The sequence below is a fragment of the Mastacembelus armatus genome, chromosome 13, assembly GCF_900324485.2.
Source record: "Mastacembelus armatus chromosome 13, fMasArm1.2, whole genome shotgun sequence".
Classification (NCBI taxonomy): domain Eukaryota; kingdom Metazoa; phylum Chordata; class Actinopteri; order Synbranchiformes; family Mastacembelidae; genus Mastacembelus; species Mastacembelus armatus.
The window spans coordinates 13,630,050-13,647,698 of NC_046645.1; the positions used below are offsets into that span (position 1 = coordinate 13,630,050).

Consider the following 17,649-nt stretch of genomic DNA (forward strand, 5'->3'; position numbering starts at 1 on the left):
GCAGCGGCTGCTGCTCCCACAGAGATGATTCAAACTGCCGTGTGGAATATAGAGGAATCTGTTGTGATAGATGGAGACGGCTATGGTGCAGGTCCTGGATACATCTTGGGGTTGTGTGTGCATAGTGTACCTTAATTTACCAGCACACTGCATCTGACGTGACTGTAACTTAAGCGATCTAGGGCTATGTTGACAGTTATCTGGGATACTATGGGAGAGACAGAGACAGAAAACAGGCACAGTATGTCAGTGGGATCATCAAGCGAGCGTGTTCCATCACGTTTTGTTGACTCATACATACAGGACTAGCACACAACTCCTGCAGAGGGCTCACCGATGAGCAGCTCAGAACCAACTGCTTCCACACCAGCTCGCCTCACAGATCAGACCTGAATCTTGCTCTTATTCTTGCAGTCATGTTACTGCTGGTCGCACATTTTTCAGACATTTATTTTTACATTTTTTTTCTTTTACTATGTTAGAGTTCCATAAAATAAAAGTCTAATAAACTGCCAGCATTTTACAGCCTGTCAAAGACAATGAAAATTTGGAAACCTGCCTGTACGTTCAAACTGACACTCTTAAAAATAGGGATTCTGTGAAATGGTAACTAGTGAATGGGTTTAGCACAACTGGCAGATCTAGGGAAAATGAATATTTTGGTAACAGTGAGGGTTTTCAGTAAGATATTACTCTTACATTTTAACTAACCTCCTCTCTTCTGACCCATAGGTCTCCTAGGTATTTTTTTAAAACAATCTTCCTCCCTTTTTTCTGTTCATATATATATATATCTCCTCTTTTTGAAGTGTTGTATTCAGGAAAACCAGATTCTGAAAATAAATGATAAATAAATATATCTGCAAAGCTGTTTATCACAGATGTTTCAATTTTATTTATTCAGTAATTTAATGCGATAACTCTGTTCTCCTCCTCTTCTTTTTTCAAGCAACAATTAATTATCTTATTCAAAGAGGTATTGGATCATCTCAGTGTTAGATCAGTCCAGTTTTGTTTGTCAATTCAGGTTATACTACCAAGATAACTCACATATACAAAAAACAAACAATAACATAATATCATAGTTAAAACATGCACATTGTCTCTTGATCTATACTAGTGAAAGAGTCAGAAGATTTCTATTCATGCAGCGATGTTTCATTTTTCACTACAGTTTTTTTGCATCAATAACAGGAGCCCTTTGGCCTTGTGTGCTCAGCAAATTTGTCATTAAAGCATCAAATTCAGAGAACAAGACCTCAGATTAGGTTTACAGGCCAGCATCGCTATAAAGAAGCGGAGGATTTAAATGCCAGGAGAGCAGTGGCAGAACATTAAATGCTAGTGCAGTCTCTAGGATTAGGACATGGCGACAGCCCCGCACACCCTGTTTTTGCTACTCTCTTTATATTCCTCCGCTGTCACAAAAGCAGAGGCAGTAAATACTGAAGTAAGTTCATAAAAGTATCTTTCAAAGCTAGAATGAGACAGCTGGCAGACCATCAAAGGCAATAAAACATATGGTATAGTGACAGCACATGCATCATTGCCTGCCTGCGCAAGTTAACACTTCTTTCTTTTATTCTGAAAGCTCTTTTTTGTTTACTTATGAAAACAGAGTTCATAAGTCTGAATGCCTATGACAATGTCAACACTGGAACAGTAAAAAATGATTTGAAATGGCACAAGAAATGTGCTGCTGCTTTGCATACAGTAAATATGCATTCATATAGCATAGCATTCACAGCGTTAACTGAAAACCAATAAATTATTCGGGTGATGATGGGTGGAAAAAAAAATCTGCATGCTTGCAATGTCATGTTAAAATCCAGGAACACACCAATTTCCTGCTTTATCAGATGTGTGTATTTCTACATAATGCAATATTACAAAACAGCCCTGGACCAAAACCATCCTTCATGAAGCATATCTTCTTACCCTACATTTGATGTTTGTATGTTTTAGAGTGAGCAATGTCAATAGTTTATGAATTTATGAATAGTCTAAGTTTCATCTGTTTATCTAATTTATTTATTTTGTTACTTAGACAGTTTATTAGTTTTAATTTGTGTCAGCAGGGTGTAATTTGTGTTGCTCTTTCACTGCAAATGTGTAAAAGTGACAAAGACCATGGATTTTCTCCTTGTTAATGTGAATGACAGTGAAGAGAAAGTTGGGGGATAAAGGCATAAGGCCTGACAGAATGGTAAACAGAAGGATAAACTGATGGACAAACAGACAGAGTGCAATGGTTCTTAAAAGAGAAACACAGGGCCTGTCACACTGAGCGTGATAGTTTGTAACGGTAAAGTGTGCATATATAAAAGAGTGTTTGGGCCAAAGTATACTAACTGCAGCATGGCCATAATTCAGAGCAGCTTGTCCTCATTAAGACTTAGCACCGCATCCCACTGAAGCGCCTTATTCTGAGGGCAGCTTAGTCCTTTCATCCCCATTTTGACATGGACCTCAGCCCTGTCTCCCAGGAACAACAGCCTGTGGTTGTGACAGTGATGGTAGAGACGCCCAACTCCTGGGACCTCTAGTAACCCTTAACATAAGCTGGGTGGCACAAGGTCGACTGCCTGTTATGCCAACATTCAAAGGTTATTGTCACTCTCTCTCCAAACACCACAATCTAATCTGCCAGTCCAATGCTAGATCCACATTAGGATTGGTACGCCTATTTGCTAGATTTTCATCAAGCGAACAACTGGCTTGGTTGTTGCCACCATAACATACTCTGCAATGGTACTTCCTGCAAAGCCAGGTTGAAACATTTACCGTACTTCATCTGGGTGAAAATTGTTTCATATGAGATACTTGGGATCGAAGCTGTATCACACGTTTTCTTTTTGAGATACAATTATTGATATACCTCTCTTCTTGGTTTCTCTCTAACAAGCAGTCTCATCTGGGTTGTCACATTAAACATCCAGAAACAGACTGTATGCACCTGCAGGTTAAGCTTTAAAGGGATCTGCCCTAATCTAAACACTTGTACTGATTAATAGGTTGCTACCAGGACTATTCTAACTGCCAGGACACTACCTCTGCAGTTACAGTATGAAATGGAAACAAACTTAAACCAAGAGCTTGAGTTCCTTTAACTCTACCCTACAAATGCTGCAATAACATCTCTGCATCATAATCATAGTGTGATGGTGAGCACATCAACATCATACAGTGAGGAGCCAACGGGTGGTACTGACCACAGTGACGTGGCTCTCAACTAAAACAGGCATTGTTTTGGCCAGCATTATAACCAAGCATGTCTATGAAGGTTTTCAGTCGACTATGTCTTAATACCTGCAAATAGCAAGTCAAAGGCAACCGGACTACTTGGGTGGCATCAAATGCTGCTTGGGAGGGAGACAAGACCTTGAGAAAAAAACACTTTCTAAGATATTACACATTCTTGGTGAGCCTGTTCTCATGTGTCAACTATTTCCACACACCATCGATGGTGATCAGAAGATAGATAAAACAAACCCTGAGCTGAAGAATAACTGTTTATTAGAACTTAGATCCATCTTTCAAATAACAACACATTAAACCTAAAGGTTGCCTAGTATTGTATTTCAAAGAAAGAAGAAGAAGAAACAAACACTTGAACTGTAATATTTTTACCCAAACTGACTGTTGGCAAAATCCATCACATTTAACTTTGCAAACCTGCTTTGACCCACAGCACTTGGCTGTAGATTTGCAAACAGTCTTCTTTTGCAATCAGGGTTTTACTGCCAACATTTCAGGTGGGCTCACTTTCATTTTATCCTCCAAATAAAGTGGCTGAAAAAAAAAAAATCTATACAAATTCTTAGCTGAACACCTCATGTACTGCCTTGTCTCACTTGTCTGGCAATATTACCACTGTGGTAGCAATATCACCTCTCCATGTTTCTAGATCACACCTATTACTTTAGTCAGAAAAATCATGTCATAACTGATCAAAACTACGAATGCAGTTATAACACACTTGAAAAGGGCCAAACTGTGGCCGTATCTATGACCCTGGATGACCAACAGGTTTGCCTATCATCAAGTTTCTCAAAGTTATTTTATGGAGAGACAATAGCACTTACATTCAGATCATGTCATTTAAATTACATGTTCAACCTGTCAGCCTGTGCACAAGATAAAAGATACTCAGTACTTTGCAAAGGCTTTGATGTTCATACAGGATTTAAAGAACCCATCTGTTAAATCTGGATAGACTGGAGCTGCAAAGGAAAATCGTACGTAAGTCAGGGGCAAAAAGGTTTAAGAGAAACTATATAGTAAGACCTAATGATGGGAAACTGTGAGAACAATCTTCTGTACTGCAGTTTGGGAGAAAGTTTGTGTAGATGGCAAAGTGGGAAGTGAGAAACAGAGGACGAGGCATGAAGACAGTGATAAAAGCAATTAGTGTCTGCTAATTGTGCTCATTAGAAGAGATGGGGCTGATTTAGCAGACTCGATGATGGACAGTGACAATTCAAACATATCAATGTGGACTGTATGGGTGTGTTATTTAAAAGCCATGCAGCGCACAGTGGTAGCTCTCAGCCTGATAGCAGCAGGAATGATAAGAGCAGACCCCATCATCAAAACTTCACTCTGTCATCTTTCTTGTGATAAAAAAGTAGAAATGGCTGTAAAGACAGGCTTAGAAAGATAAGGAGATAGAGGTCTGTTACAGCTGGAGTAAAAAAAGAACCAAATAATAGCAGATAGATAAAAAAAAAAAAAAAAAAAGTTGAGGCAAGGGAGAAAAGACCACCCGCTTGCCTTCTTTAAGACCACCGTTTTATCACATATATGGTAAATAAAGTGGTAGAATGAACAGCACAGTTACACGCTCAAAATCATGTGATCCAAATTGCTTGTGTGAAATCAAATATCCAGCCAGCCTGAAACTTTTATGGCAGCTCCTGCCACATTATTCATAATCTCATCCATCACATAATACAGTTAGAATTGACTATACAGTAAATACCTATGAAAGAAATCCACTCTGTGCATTTAGTGCCAGCCATTTTTAGTGAGAGAGAGAGAGAGAAAAAAAAAAACATACTCCTGAGACATGAAGGCCAAACAAGACCACAGAGACAACAACAACCAGGGAGAAAAATGAAGGAAAAAGCAGCTTATTCTTGTACTGTTCTCAGATAAGTGTTTTGAAGAAGGTCTGTTCCTGTTTAGCAAGCAGTGAATACAAATTTAATTTAGTGAAGTGGTGGCCAAACCACAGCATAGCATAAAGGACAAACTATTAGATATGGAGCACATTAATGCTCAAGCACTTATCACTGCAGGATGAAAAAAAAAAACAAAAAAATAAACCCTGGTGTCTGTGTGATGGAGAGCTGATATATAATAGGGCATGTGCAGACTGAAACGAGATGTAATTAACAAGAATAATATCTCTCTCCTCCTCCAAATATGAGCAAGTGAAACTGTGATATGCGCTCTGTCCTAAAACATTGTAATTATGTCTCATTTTCCTCTGAATCCCCGATTGAGTCGAAGACGGGGAATTATGATAAAGCTCCCGCTCTCTCCTAATGAGTGCCAGGCTGCCTTGGTGGTTAAAGTTCGTACGCTGCTGCCTTGACTTATGCAGCCTGAGCAGTTAAAAATACAAAACCTTTTTCTTTCTCCACCTTACCTCTCAATGATGTCAGCGATGACACAGGCAAACATCAGTAGGCCCTCTGGAAGCTGCAAAGCCACTGGTGAGAGTGAAAAAAAAAGCAAAGAGAAAAGTTACATACTTGCGCTAGAGTCAGGGCAACATTGCATGGTATTCAGCCATGGACAGCACAGCTATACATAGCTCAGGCTACTGGTTCGGAGCGTTCCACTGACAGCAAACGGTGACGTTTCACGGCAATTTCCCCTCTGCCACAATATTTTATTTTATTTTAGCAGGTGACAGGATGTGGGAGATACAATCAAGCCAAATCGCCACAGGTCTATCTCTAAAACTCATGGGTTGTACAGAGTCATTAAACTCTTCCTTTTTCTGTGCCTGCCACCAGTTCAGCGTCACACTTTGACACTCTCTTCACCTCACCCCACAGGCCTCCCACTAGTTTATGTCTCAAAGCTAGAATTTAATATAGGACAAGCTGATGGAACTGCTATAAAATTGAACTCAAGAAACCAATTAACACGAATTACTCTTCCTGATGGTGTAGTGTGTTGACGACAGGAGACCTGCTGATCTACTCATGTGTGACATCAACTCAGATAAGAACTCAGATTAACCGGTAGAAAAAAAAAAAAAAAACTAATTTAGTCCAGAATTTGCTAAGTGGTTTGTGGTTGTGCTCACTCTGCATCAAACAAGCAGAATAGCCTAAAACCATAGTTTGTCATCTCAGCTGCACCCTGCCTGCAACTAGTGAAGTGCAGCTCTTTCCTTGATCCATAGTAATTCAAAGAAAAATGATGCAAATCATGACTGGAGATATGCAAGGTTGCACCTTCTGCAGGAATCACTGCTAACATACATCAGCACTGCAGGAAAGATCCTCTGTCTCTAAGGTGCTGGTATATGAAAGGAAGGTACCAGTAGACACAGGAAAGTTTATTAACTTAAGTTTCCTGTGGACCTCTAAGGAAAGAATACGCACATCACAAATATGTGATACAGAGTACATGAAATAAATAAGAGAGAAAGCAAAGGAATTGCAAATAATAATTAAGACATTATCTGATCACTGCAAAACACAAAAAAGGCAACAGAGAGTTGTGTTTATGTGGTCATTAAGTTTAGGCCCTAATCAGCAAGTTTAAGTTAATGTCCCCTTTGGAACCCCATCCATAAAAATCATTTTAATATAATGGTTTATTTTATTGTTCTAATTTCACAAATTTCTATTAAAACATTTTTTTTACTCGTTTCTTCTATTGTTTTTTTTTAAATGTAAGCATTCAGAATCACTTTTGAAAGTGCTCTATAACATAAATATATTAACAAATACATTTATTTATTTTGAAACACTATATTTCAATTTTGCGATCCACTTAAAAATGCTTATGATGCTGTTCTTCTAAATTTTTTTTTTTTTTTTTTTTCATTTTTATTTGAGGAAATAAGGAGCCATGGGTATGGACACATAACATACAGCAGAGGTCCAGAATTGAATTGCGGACATTGCAGTTATGTTGTCTAAACTGTAACCATTCTGCTATCAGGGTGCTCAGTTTTACTCTAATTTAAAATAGATGAAAATTCAAATGGGCACTGGGGATTTCTTAAGAGATGAGTATTTGGGGTTTTGCTTTAATGATCCCATATTATTTGGTAGATGAAGAATCCATGATTTGGTAAACATCATCAAATAAACATGATCTTGATATCAGAGACTACTCACATATTGATTATGTCAGGAATAACCCTGCAACCACTAACAGGAGAGAAAGCAAAACATGAATGGACAAACAGGAAAAGACAAGTGAAATTAGAAAAAGGTGAAAAAAGACCCATGTAACATATTTAAATTTCTTATTTCATGTGACCAAGAGTCCTAAAGCCAAAGATACAAAATTTTCAGAGACAGGAAATGGAAAAGCAGGAATTCCTCACATTTAGGATGCTGGAACCAGAAGAAGTTTAGCAATTTTGGTTCATCATCATAATCATTTTCTGTTCTGTTAATGGTCAATCCATTACCTGATTTAAAAAAAGAACAAATATTATTATAAAAGTAATGTTTAATAAATTAAATTTGTTTTTTTTTTGCAACAAATAGTATCAATCTCTTCAGCCAAATCAAAAGATTGGGAGTCATATGATTAATATTTAAAGGTTCAACATATTTATAATTACCTATTAGGAGAAATAAAAAATAGTATTCATAAATATGTTGTCAACAGCCGCACCGGAGTGCGAGTGCCCAATAGCGTCCGCTCTTGGAAACTAAGCAGGGCCATGCCTGGTTAGTACTTGGATGGGAGAACAACTTGGAAGACCAGGGGCTGCCATCCTCAGACACTGAGGTTGCGTCAGGAAGGGCATCCGGCGTAAAACTTGTTCCAAATGGACAATGTGAATCAATTGATCTGCTACGGCGACCCCGAATGGGTGTAAGAAGAAGAAGAAAATGCACAAATATGTTGTCATTAGAGTGTAATCACTGGTAAAAACAACCATTAGAATGAGCCTTTTAAATCTACACAGGAGGCACATCATGTTACGATGCCATGTTTCTTTAAAAGCCCAGAACGGACGAAACACAAACTGGCTGTCGTTTTGTAGACATGGAATCACATTTTTTTTTAAGGTGATGGTCATCGTACCCTCCATCATGCCTGGAAATGCTAAAATGGATTTTTGTCTAACTGAAATATAGGTGTGATGTTGTTCGGGATAAAATTAGGCTACACCAGGGGTGGAACACTCCGGTTGTCAGGGGCCACTAATTTATGAATATTTGAGCTTTAAAATTACCACAAACATGCATCAAACATGCATCCACAGGGTGTCGAGAAGTTGAATGTGAAGTTCCTGCCACCCAGGCAGCTACACAGAACAAACACCGGCAGACAAAGGCTTTATTTTTATCAGTCATGACACTTCCTCCCAGTCAAACTGTCACACCTCACTTCACCTCACTTCCATCATTGTCTAAGTGGACACTTACAGTTCAAAGACAACGAATTTAGCGCGCAAACGTTTTCACTGGATCAGGCCTGAATCAGTTTCAAGACAGTGAACAATGAAAGGTGGGACAGACAAAAGGCCAAGGAGGTTGAGAGAGGATGGTCATGAGATGGAGTGACAGATGGGAGGGCGCAAAGAGGTGGAGTGAGATCGTTTCTTACTGATGAAAGGTTAAGGGATCACCAAGCGCTCATGCAGACAGTGAGAGACAGGTCATTACCTAGAAAAGGGCAAGTTTATTAACAGAGAAAGGGTTCAGAGCACACCTCTGTCACAGCTGACAGAAGCAAAGAGCTTCCTCCATCTGCTGCTCCCAGCAAAAGGTGAGTCAGATGCTGGAGGTGGGACTAGCTTTTTGAATGCATGTTTGAGTGTGCAAGCAATCATGAGAAGCTGCTTCTACATTTGGAAACACATAACTGCTCCAAAATAACAAAGCCCATAAACCAAATGGACCTAGAAAGAAATAAAAGGAATTTAACAGTATTCTGTGATATACCTACTGTACTGTAATACTAATTCCTGTACAAAATATGTTATGGTCTCCAAGGTGGTCAATACTAAAAAAAAAAAACTACTAAAATGAACACAAATTAAGATAATTACACCAGCTCTTATTCTGATGAGAGCCTGTGTAATATGTGTATTTACAATTAATAAGGCGATGTGTATTGAGCTCTACAGAGCCAGTGTTGCTGCCCTGTTTGTTTATCAAGAGACCCACTGGAGACTGGAGAAAAGGCTGTGTTGGACTGCTTACTGTTCGAGTCAATCTGTGTATCAGGATAGAAGGAAGAAACAATTCTGCCAATGGGGGAGGCACAAAACACTATTTAGAAAAGGACCATTAATTAACTGAGATAAAAATCAACTTGCCAGACATGGACTAGACTAGATGTTTTGTCAAGCTAGACTTGTTAAGCAATTCTATTTAGTGGGGTGGGCCTTCTGTGGCCTGCGTTGAATGTGCAGTTAATATCGTTAACTTAAATATATGTCCTAAGAATTTTGTGCTCATAGCTGTATTCTCATTATAGCTTTTAACTTTTTTCTTACCACAAACAAGAAGTAACTAAATGCTCCACATGTTGCTTATTATTTGGAAGCTCAAGGAAACATTTGAACAGAGACTGTCAAGTGTGCTAAGCTTTTCACTGTCTGTAGTTCAGTAGTGCGAGGACCTTGGGAAACACGACGACTCCAAACACCATCAATCCCCTACCAAGGGAAACACTTTTATGAATTTAAGATCTCCCCAGAAACTTAAGGCTGCGCTGCTTTTTCTTTCCCTGGCTTTTCCCAAGTGTGATTCAGTGGTTTAATGCAAGGCTGAAAAACATTTGCGCAATAAACTTCAGGATATATGAAAATGATAGGAATAAATTTGATCTGAGGTTCAAAAACAAGTTGCTCAAATCCAAACCAGTGGCATTACTGTAGGTAGTGAACCATAGTTTGGTGGTTATGGTATTTTAAACTAAACAGTAAGGGTCAAATGTTATTACCTAGAAACACATTTGGTAGTTACATTAAGACTGAGGAATCAGCAATTTCATATCTCGGATATCGATAACAAACGTTATAAATCTGTATATTTTTTGTTTAATTTATATGCTTGTTTAAAAATTGCCCATTGGTCATGAGATTTGTATTACTCTCGAACACTGACATCTGAAACTAATACCATCTGGCTAAGTAATGATTACATAACGCAAGAAAAACTAAAGCCTTTATTTTCTTAACTGTTGCATAAACAGCGATGAAGCAGGGCTGGAAGGTGCAAATCTGCTCTCTGCCAGACATTCAGCATTTTACAAAAATGAGCCACATTTTCACCTGAATGTGGATAAACATGTGTCTTCCATCTTTTTGTGCATGGTTAATCTAAAAGGACCTCCATCCTCTTTCACTGGTCTGAATTCCTATTCCAGGCATGTTACTCAAACAACTGCTTCTCTATAAACAAAACACTAGATTCAGATTGGCTGGTTATTATCACCTAATTACATTTCTGTTGACTTGTTTTTATCTTAACTGAACAGTAATCAAAACAGCGCAGAGCCAACAGCAGTTACGACGACTCTAAACAGCTAAGCTGCTCCAGCTAAGCTGTGATGAACAAAAGATTAAATCAGAACATCACACAATTAAATTAAAACAAGGAAATTAGGCAAAGCAACATACAGCTTTTGGCTATTTATAAACTCTGCAAAAGAGGATGGGCGCAAAAAATACAATCCTACTGTATACTCCTAAAGTCCTCAATTTCAAAAGTGCAGTGGATGAGACTCGGGAGGAGTTCAGGGGCTGACAAAGAAACAGATGGACACAAAAAGGAACAGAGAAAGACAGGGGTGATAAGGTGAGTTATGCTCTCTGAGTTCAGACAGTGAAAATAGGCTCTGATAAAGAATGTCACACAACAAAAAAAGCAAAAGGCAGCAGGCTGCGGTAAACCACACACTCCCCACAGGGACAACTAGAAAATGATTCAATCCTCTTGGCGTGCCATCTGAATATTTCTACCAAAGGCTGCAACGACAGAAAGACTGCACATTTTGATATTTATATTAGCGAAGGACAGTTTTTATTTTTTCGCTGGAGGCAGCAATTGTAACACTACCCAGAGACCAGTTTCAAGGGAAAGTCAAACTACATGTGCAATACATGTAAGAATGCATGAGGGCAGACACTGAAGTACACTATTAAAAGTATAAGTTCACATTTTTTAATAGTCTATCTAAAACTATATGTACATTGCTTCCAAAAGCAATTTCCATGTAAGTCATGGGAATAAAACCTACAGTAAAATCGTAATATACAGTTTAACAGAATCTAATATTAAGTTTTACAAAAATCAAGTGTACGGCTACAAAAATTAAGACCAAATTCTTTCTTTCTTGATGTGGTGCAGCAGGAACCACTGACTGTAGAAGCAGAGATGATAGTATCAGCCCTACTGTGACTCTCATCGGAACCAAATTTATGAAAACACCATAAATGATGTATTATGTGATGTCACCTGTACTGTTGTAATTACAACTTTTCACCGCTTCTGTTTTTTATTATAACCCAATAATAACAACATAATAATACCATTATGTGTTACTAAAGGCTGCTTTAGAGTGAAAACAAAGATTAGTCTGTCAGTGAAGCCTCCCACCACTGTGCCCACATTCACTTAGTCCTGGGGCTACAATTCCACTGCAGGTCTTTCCACCAGTTGAGATTTGTTTTGCACAGATCTGATTATTCTGTATGACTACTATATTTTTAAGTGACCCATATCTTGTGTCGGGCCTTTCACACTGACATAAAACCAATGAATGAAACATATCACAAAATAAAATATATGATGTCTATATAGTCTGCAAGAAATTGCTACCCAAATTAAATCCTCTTACTTCTTTTACTTTGAAATGTCTGCACGTTAAGAAATCAGCTTGTGCTTACAATGTGGGTACCAAAAAAATAAAAAATAAAAATCTGTGTTGCACAGATGATGTGAAGAATTTGAAGCACCATCAGGTGCAGTGTGAGTGCAGCCTCTGTCAATAACACATAAGCACAATTCCTGAGGGAATAGTCCTCCCCTAAAGATCAAAGAAGGTCAACACATCCCCTCATACTTTCAGTAATAACTGACTCCAAAACACACTGGACATGGAGCGCTTATGAAAACCATCCTGCATCCCTTTGGTGCCCATGCTAACCCACAAGAACTAACCACTAGGAAAAAAAAAACAACAAAACAAAACAAGGTATTTTCTGAATCATACCAAGACAGAGGCACAAAAAACATCACATCATAAACATACAGATTTCTTTGTGAATTTACTGTTAAATATTTGTACTGTTAGATGTTAGATTTGAATTTCACAGCCACTGTGGGATGAGCTACGTGGCCTTGTGAAATCTGGGTCCGTTTCTGATTTGTCAAAGCATTGGATAAACATGTACCTCACAGGTTACTGAAGTTCTTTAAGTAGGTCAAAGCACAGATGCACTCATGGATGGCATTTTGTAGGAACACGTGCACACCCTGTCTTTCAAACAGATTATCAATAATCTGCATGCTGGGTGTTCATGCATTTACTGTGTAGTGCTAATCTTCCAGAAATTTTCAAAAGAAACTAGAAATGATGTGTGAGTAACAATACAAAAGAAAGCACCTCAGTGTTGAACCATCAGCTAACATTGACAGTACCTTGTGGTAATACTGACATAAACAGACATAAATATTTTTAGGAATCTACAGCTTGATGGCTGACACTGTCAAAGTGTAATTTCTGCTCTGGGTCTGCTAATTACATACATTTGAATTATTCCTCTCATGTAAATAAAGGTTGTGTTCTTGACTGTAATTATTGCAAATCCTTTGCTTCAGAGCATCCACCCTCTGTTCTAACTCAGCTAATGTAACCTAATTCAAAAGTTAGTTGTGCAATTTAAAGCCTCTAGCACAAGCACTTTAGATTTCAGTGCATCTGCGTGTACTTCAGGCACTGTGAAAGACATAGCTGGCTCTGTTTTTACATAATGTCTATGTTGAGTTAAGTAAGGAAAACCCAGGCCCTGTTTCACTTTGCAGTATAACCTGTGTGTCAACCCTTTTTCGTTTTTCCTCTATAGCAAACACACTGACTGTCTCTGTTTATACAGAATATTAATAGTAAGGGGCTTGAATGACGACTTTAATCTTTGGCACTGAAAAATAAAGACAAAACTAGAGCAGAAAAATTAAACATTGGCAATGAAGGATATGTACTGAAAAAAACATCAACACTGGCATTGAAAAAAGTGTTAATACTGAAAAAAATGCAATGCCAAAGTTACTTTTTTCAGTGACAATCTTCTAATTTTCAGCCAATCACTGTCACTGTTTTGGAATGGAGGAGAGGGCTCTGATGGGCGGGGCTAAGGGACATGGTTACTACATGATCTGCATATAATTTGCATATTAAGGAATAAAAGACAAGGGGCTCCTGCCTCGCTGTCCAATGGAACAACAACTATTTTTATAGACATTAAATACAGTTTCTACTAGTAAGAATGTTAGTTAAAAAGTTATTGTGGATATCTTCAATTACCATTCTAGCTAAAAGAAATGTCATTATTTAGACCTAAAATGTAATTACAGACAGTAAATGTAAATGTTAATGCTGCTTCACTTCAGCTTTGAACCAGCTTAATAATGTTATAATGGTTTTGGCAGAGATCTGCTTGAGGACTGTCACTAAACAAAAAACAACTTACATCAAGTACATCAGTACAAAATACTTCACTGCCAATGTTTTTTTTTCAGTAGTGCTTTTGTTTAAAGTGCCAAATTTTATTTTCCAGTGGCAAAGTTTAAAGTCATCATTCTAGCGCCATATACTGGCATACAAAACTCATCAAGTATATTAAAAAAGAACAGTGCTTACCTCTCTTAGCTTTTGCTTGTCTCACTCGCCAAATAGTCTTATGGATCTCAAAGTTGTAATTTGCAGGAAGGACTTTGATTGCCTCTTTTATCTCAGGGTCTTGCAGGATTTCATCTGGAATTTGATTGGCTACCCGCCGTGGTCCTCGGACTGAAGGGAAAGTGAAATGTTTGAGCTGGTATTAACACAGCGAACACAGGTTGAAGCAAGTACGTCTTATCTAACGGACCTAGCTGTACATGCACTCTACAAACTGGTCACACAGGAGAGCAAAAGCTCATAGTCACATAATAGGTTATCAGAGAAGATACTCTGCATGAGTCATCTGTACCAAAGGAAGCTGGACTCAAGCTTCCATGGAAGGTTCAGACAGGTTGGGTCTGGGGGTGCAAGGGAGAAAAGTTGTTTTCCCAGACCCATACTCTACAAATGCATACCTAGTCTCTGCAGTGACAGGCCATAAGTAATGAGGCAAGAGAGGTGGGGAATTGCACAGCACCACAAATCTGTCTCTATAGCATCTTCTCAAGATAATTTTTTTACAAGCTTGAAATGCCAACAGACGAGGGAGAGAGAAACACTGAGGGAGATTTTGTAGGCATAGTCTGAGCTCAACATAGCCCCACTAGTTCTCAGGTACAGGTAGGATTTCAATCATAACATATGGCCTAGTCTCTAAAACATGAACATGAATTTCAAAGTGAAACTGTGCTTCATTTGCAAATGTAAAATTCACAAACTGTAGTCCTTAAAGTTAATGTAGCCACTGAACCAGTTTCTAAATATACAGTGCCATCTGATGATTTCTCAGATCTGTGGTTTCTGCTGTTTTTTCTAGATTGCTGATTTGAACTGAAGACATCAATACTACGAAATAACGCACTGAATGTGGGAAATATGCTTCTTCAAAGTAGCCACCTTTTGCTTTGATACCAGCTTTGCACACACTGCTTTCTTACAGCTTCATGAGGTAGTCACCTAGAATGCCTTCCCAAAACTCTTCACTCGCACAGTCTGTACCAAAGCTGATTTTGTGATGTGCCTATTTCAGATAGCATTGGTGCTGTAATGGACACTGAGCAATGGTGGTGTAATTAACTGGTCATTTCTGAAGCTTTAATGAACTAAGCCTCTATAGCAGACACAATGCTACACAGATCACACTTACAGATTCAAAAGGCTGGGCCTGAGACATGCGGAAACAAATTGCCAACAACTGTCCAGTCAGAGCAAAGTAGGTAAATTGCACACTCATAACATAATGTGTGTGAACAGACTGTCACTCTTGGCCTTCCTTTCCTGGGGGTATCTTAGTGAGAGCTACATTATGTTGATTGTTTTTGCAACTGCAGTTGAAGAAAGGTTTAAGATGCTTCTTGAAATTTTCTTGACTAACTGACCTTCATGTTTTTAAGTAATGTGTTGCCATAATGAGGATACTGACAGTAATGTGAAAAGCTGTCACCAAGGCCCAATTTAAAACATATTTTGCTCGGTTTAATGATTCTTTGTTCAATGTATAATCCTACAAGCAATCCTTCACAGTCTTGATGTCTTCAGCATTAATCTGCAATCCAGAAACTAACTGTAACAGACAGAAGAAAATAAGATGTGTCCAAACCTTTGACTGCCTTCAGTCACAGACAACACTGTTTTGCTGCACAACTGAACCATAAATTTTAAAAAAAGGAAAATATTTTAATCCCAAATTTAATAAAAAACTAAGGAAATTTGCCATCATTCAGAATTACCGCTTCATCTCTAAGTCTATGGATTTAAATGGAAACAAGCTTTTTATTACATTAGCAAAGACACTTTGAGGTCCTTTCCTGCTAAATCCTTTTATAGATCCTTCCTAAATTAACTTCAAGGATCATCTTCACCTTTAACTTCCATAAGCCCTGCACCCACCATCTCACCTGATAAAGCCTTGACTTGCAGCCTGTGCAACATTTGGGCGTTTGAAGCCAGTTTGCCCTTGTGGATCTATCTTGTTTGTGTTTTGAAAACAAGACTCAGCTGCCGGTGAGCTTCCCCCTATACAGAATACAGAAACATGCCCACACCCCTAACAAATCCTTTGTATTTCTGTCTTTTGTCTTTCTTCCAAAAGTGTCAAGCGGGAAAAAAAACAGATGGTGTAAAAATGCTTATTTTAAATTAAACTACCAGCATGTGCAATATCATGCTGTGGGGAACACTGTATGGTTGCCAAGTAAAAATTTGTAAACACTATTGCTTTATACCATTACAGACAGATACCCACAGTGTAAACACTCTCTCTGGTCTCTGATCTGCCTCCTTCATAACGCCCGACAGCTGCTACAGATAATGTTATCATTACCCACAGGGTGCGAAAAAAAAAAACAAACCATCGGTGCAATATTAATATAACACAGCGGACTCAAACACTGGAATTCAGACACATGTAGTAGGCTACGGTTGTGCGAAAAAAGCTGGAATTAGTTAACAATAATTTCTGCAAATGCAGAAACCGAGCACCGTTTTGCCCCGTCGACGTGAAAGTCACATATCAGTATAAAGTACTTCCAGAAGAAATATATTTCTCTGTCTCCTTCAGTAAATGTGTTGTAGCCCACTCTAGTATTTACCTGTGGGCTTCTTGGCAGGAACAAGCTGAAGTTCACTCGAAGGCGCCGCCATGTTTCTTCTCCCAAACATGAAACATGTGAGTACCGGAAAGGCGAAAGCAATCGAGCGGAGAGACGTCAGAGGAGACAAGAGGAGCTCAGATGTAATCGATGGAAGTGACCGGGACAGGAGGACAGGACCCTAAAAGACCAATAAAGAAAGAAAGAAAGAAAGAAAGAAATAAAGTTAAACATTAACCCAGTTATTAAAATAAGCAGACCTATAATAAATAAAAAATAACCTCAATAAAACTGAAGAGTAAAGCACTTCAGCGTTTTTCCGACACAAGCAAACTTAAAAATTAGAAAACCGAACAAAAGCATGAATGATTAAAATAAAGTACAAAACTGAATAAATATAAAATAAAACCGAAAATCTGATCCACTAGAAGATGGAATGAAATCAATAACAATATGCAAATAATAACAATAATAATAAAACGAAGAAGAATTATCATAACATGAATCATAATCATTATTACTGCATTGCACACTGTAGTGCAGGCGTGTGTGTGTGTGTGTGAGAGAGAGAGAGAGGAAAAGAGAGAGAGAGAGAGAGAGAGAGAGAGAGAGTGTGTGTGTGTGTGTGTGTGTGTGTGTCATGACTAATGCAATAGTAGCTCCATAATCTATAGGCCTATGTATTGATTGGGGGGGGGGGGCTGCTGGTTGAAATCAGTTTCCTTTTTTTAAAAAATAAAAACTGAACAGGGAACTTCACAGTCATTCCCTAATGGTTTGTATTGTTGTTGTATGTGGCTTAAGTTTTGTCCTGCTGTGTCCCGTCTTCATCATGGTGTGTCCAGCGGTGTGTCCAGCAGGCGCAGACAGGGACAGAGCCAGTGAGAGGGATGGAGCTGGATGCTGCCCGGTGGAGGCACTGAGGCAGTACACCACACCTTCTCCTCCCCGGGAG

At 38.6% G+C, this 17,649-nt stretch overlaps 1 protein-coding gene across 2 annotated transcripts in view; it reads right to left on the reverse strand.

Moving 5' to 3' along the window:
• dph1 (diphthamide biosynthesis 1) overlaps nucleotides 1-16,825 on the reverse strand; it is a 56,288-nt gene extending 39,463 nt beyond the window's left edge. Inside the window, exons 1-3 of one of the 2 annotated variants that reach the window (XM_026321493.2) lie at nucleotides 16,695-16,825; nucleotides 14,083-14,232; nucleotides 5,654-5,717 (exon numbers count right to left, since the gene is read on the reverse strand). In XM_026321493.2, the coding sequence (XP_026177278.1) occupies nucleotides 5,654-5,717; nucleotides 14,083-14,232; nucleotides 16,695-16,764 (284 nt within the window). In that variant the 5' untranslated portion in view covers nucleotides 16,765-16,825. Of the gene's footprint in view, nucleotides 1-5,653; nucleotides 5,718-7,367; nucleotides 7,401-7,579; nucleotides 7,644-14,082; nucleotides 14,233-16,694 lie in introns of those variants that run through there. The other variant, XM_026321503.2, reaches the window with a different exon arrangement.
• Between the last annotated feature and the right edge of the window lie 824 nt (nucleotides 16,826-17,649).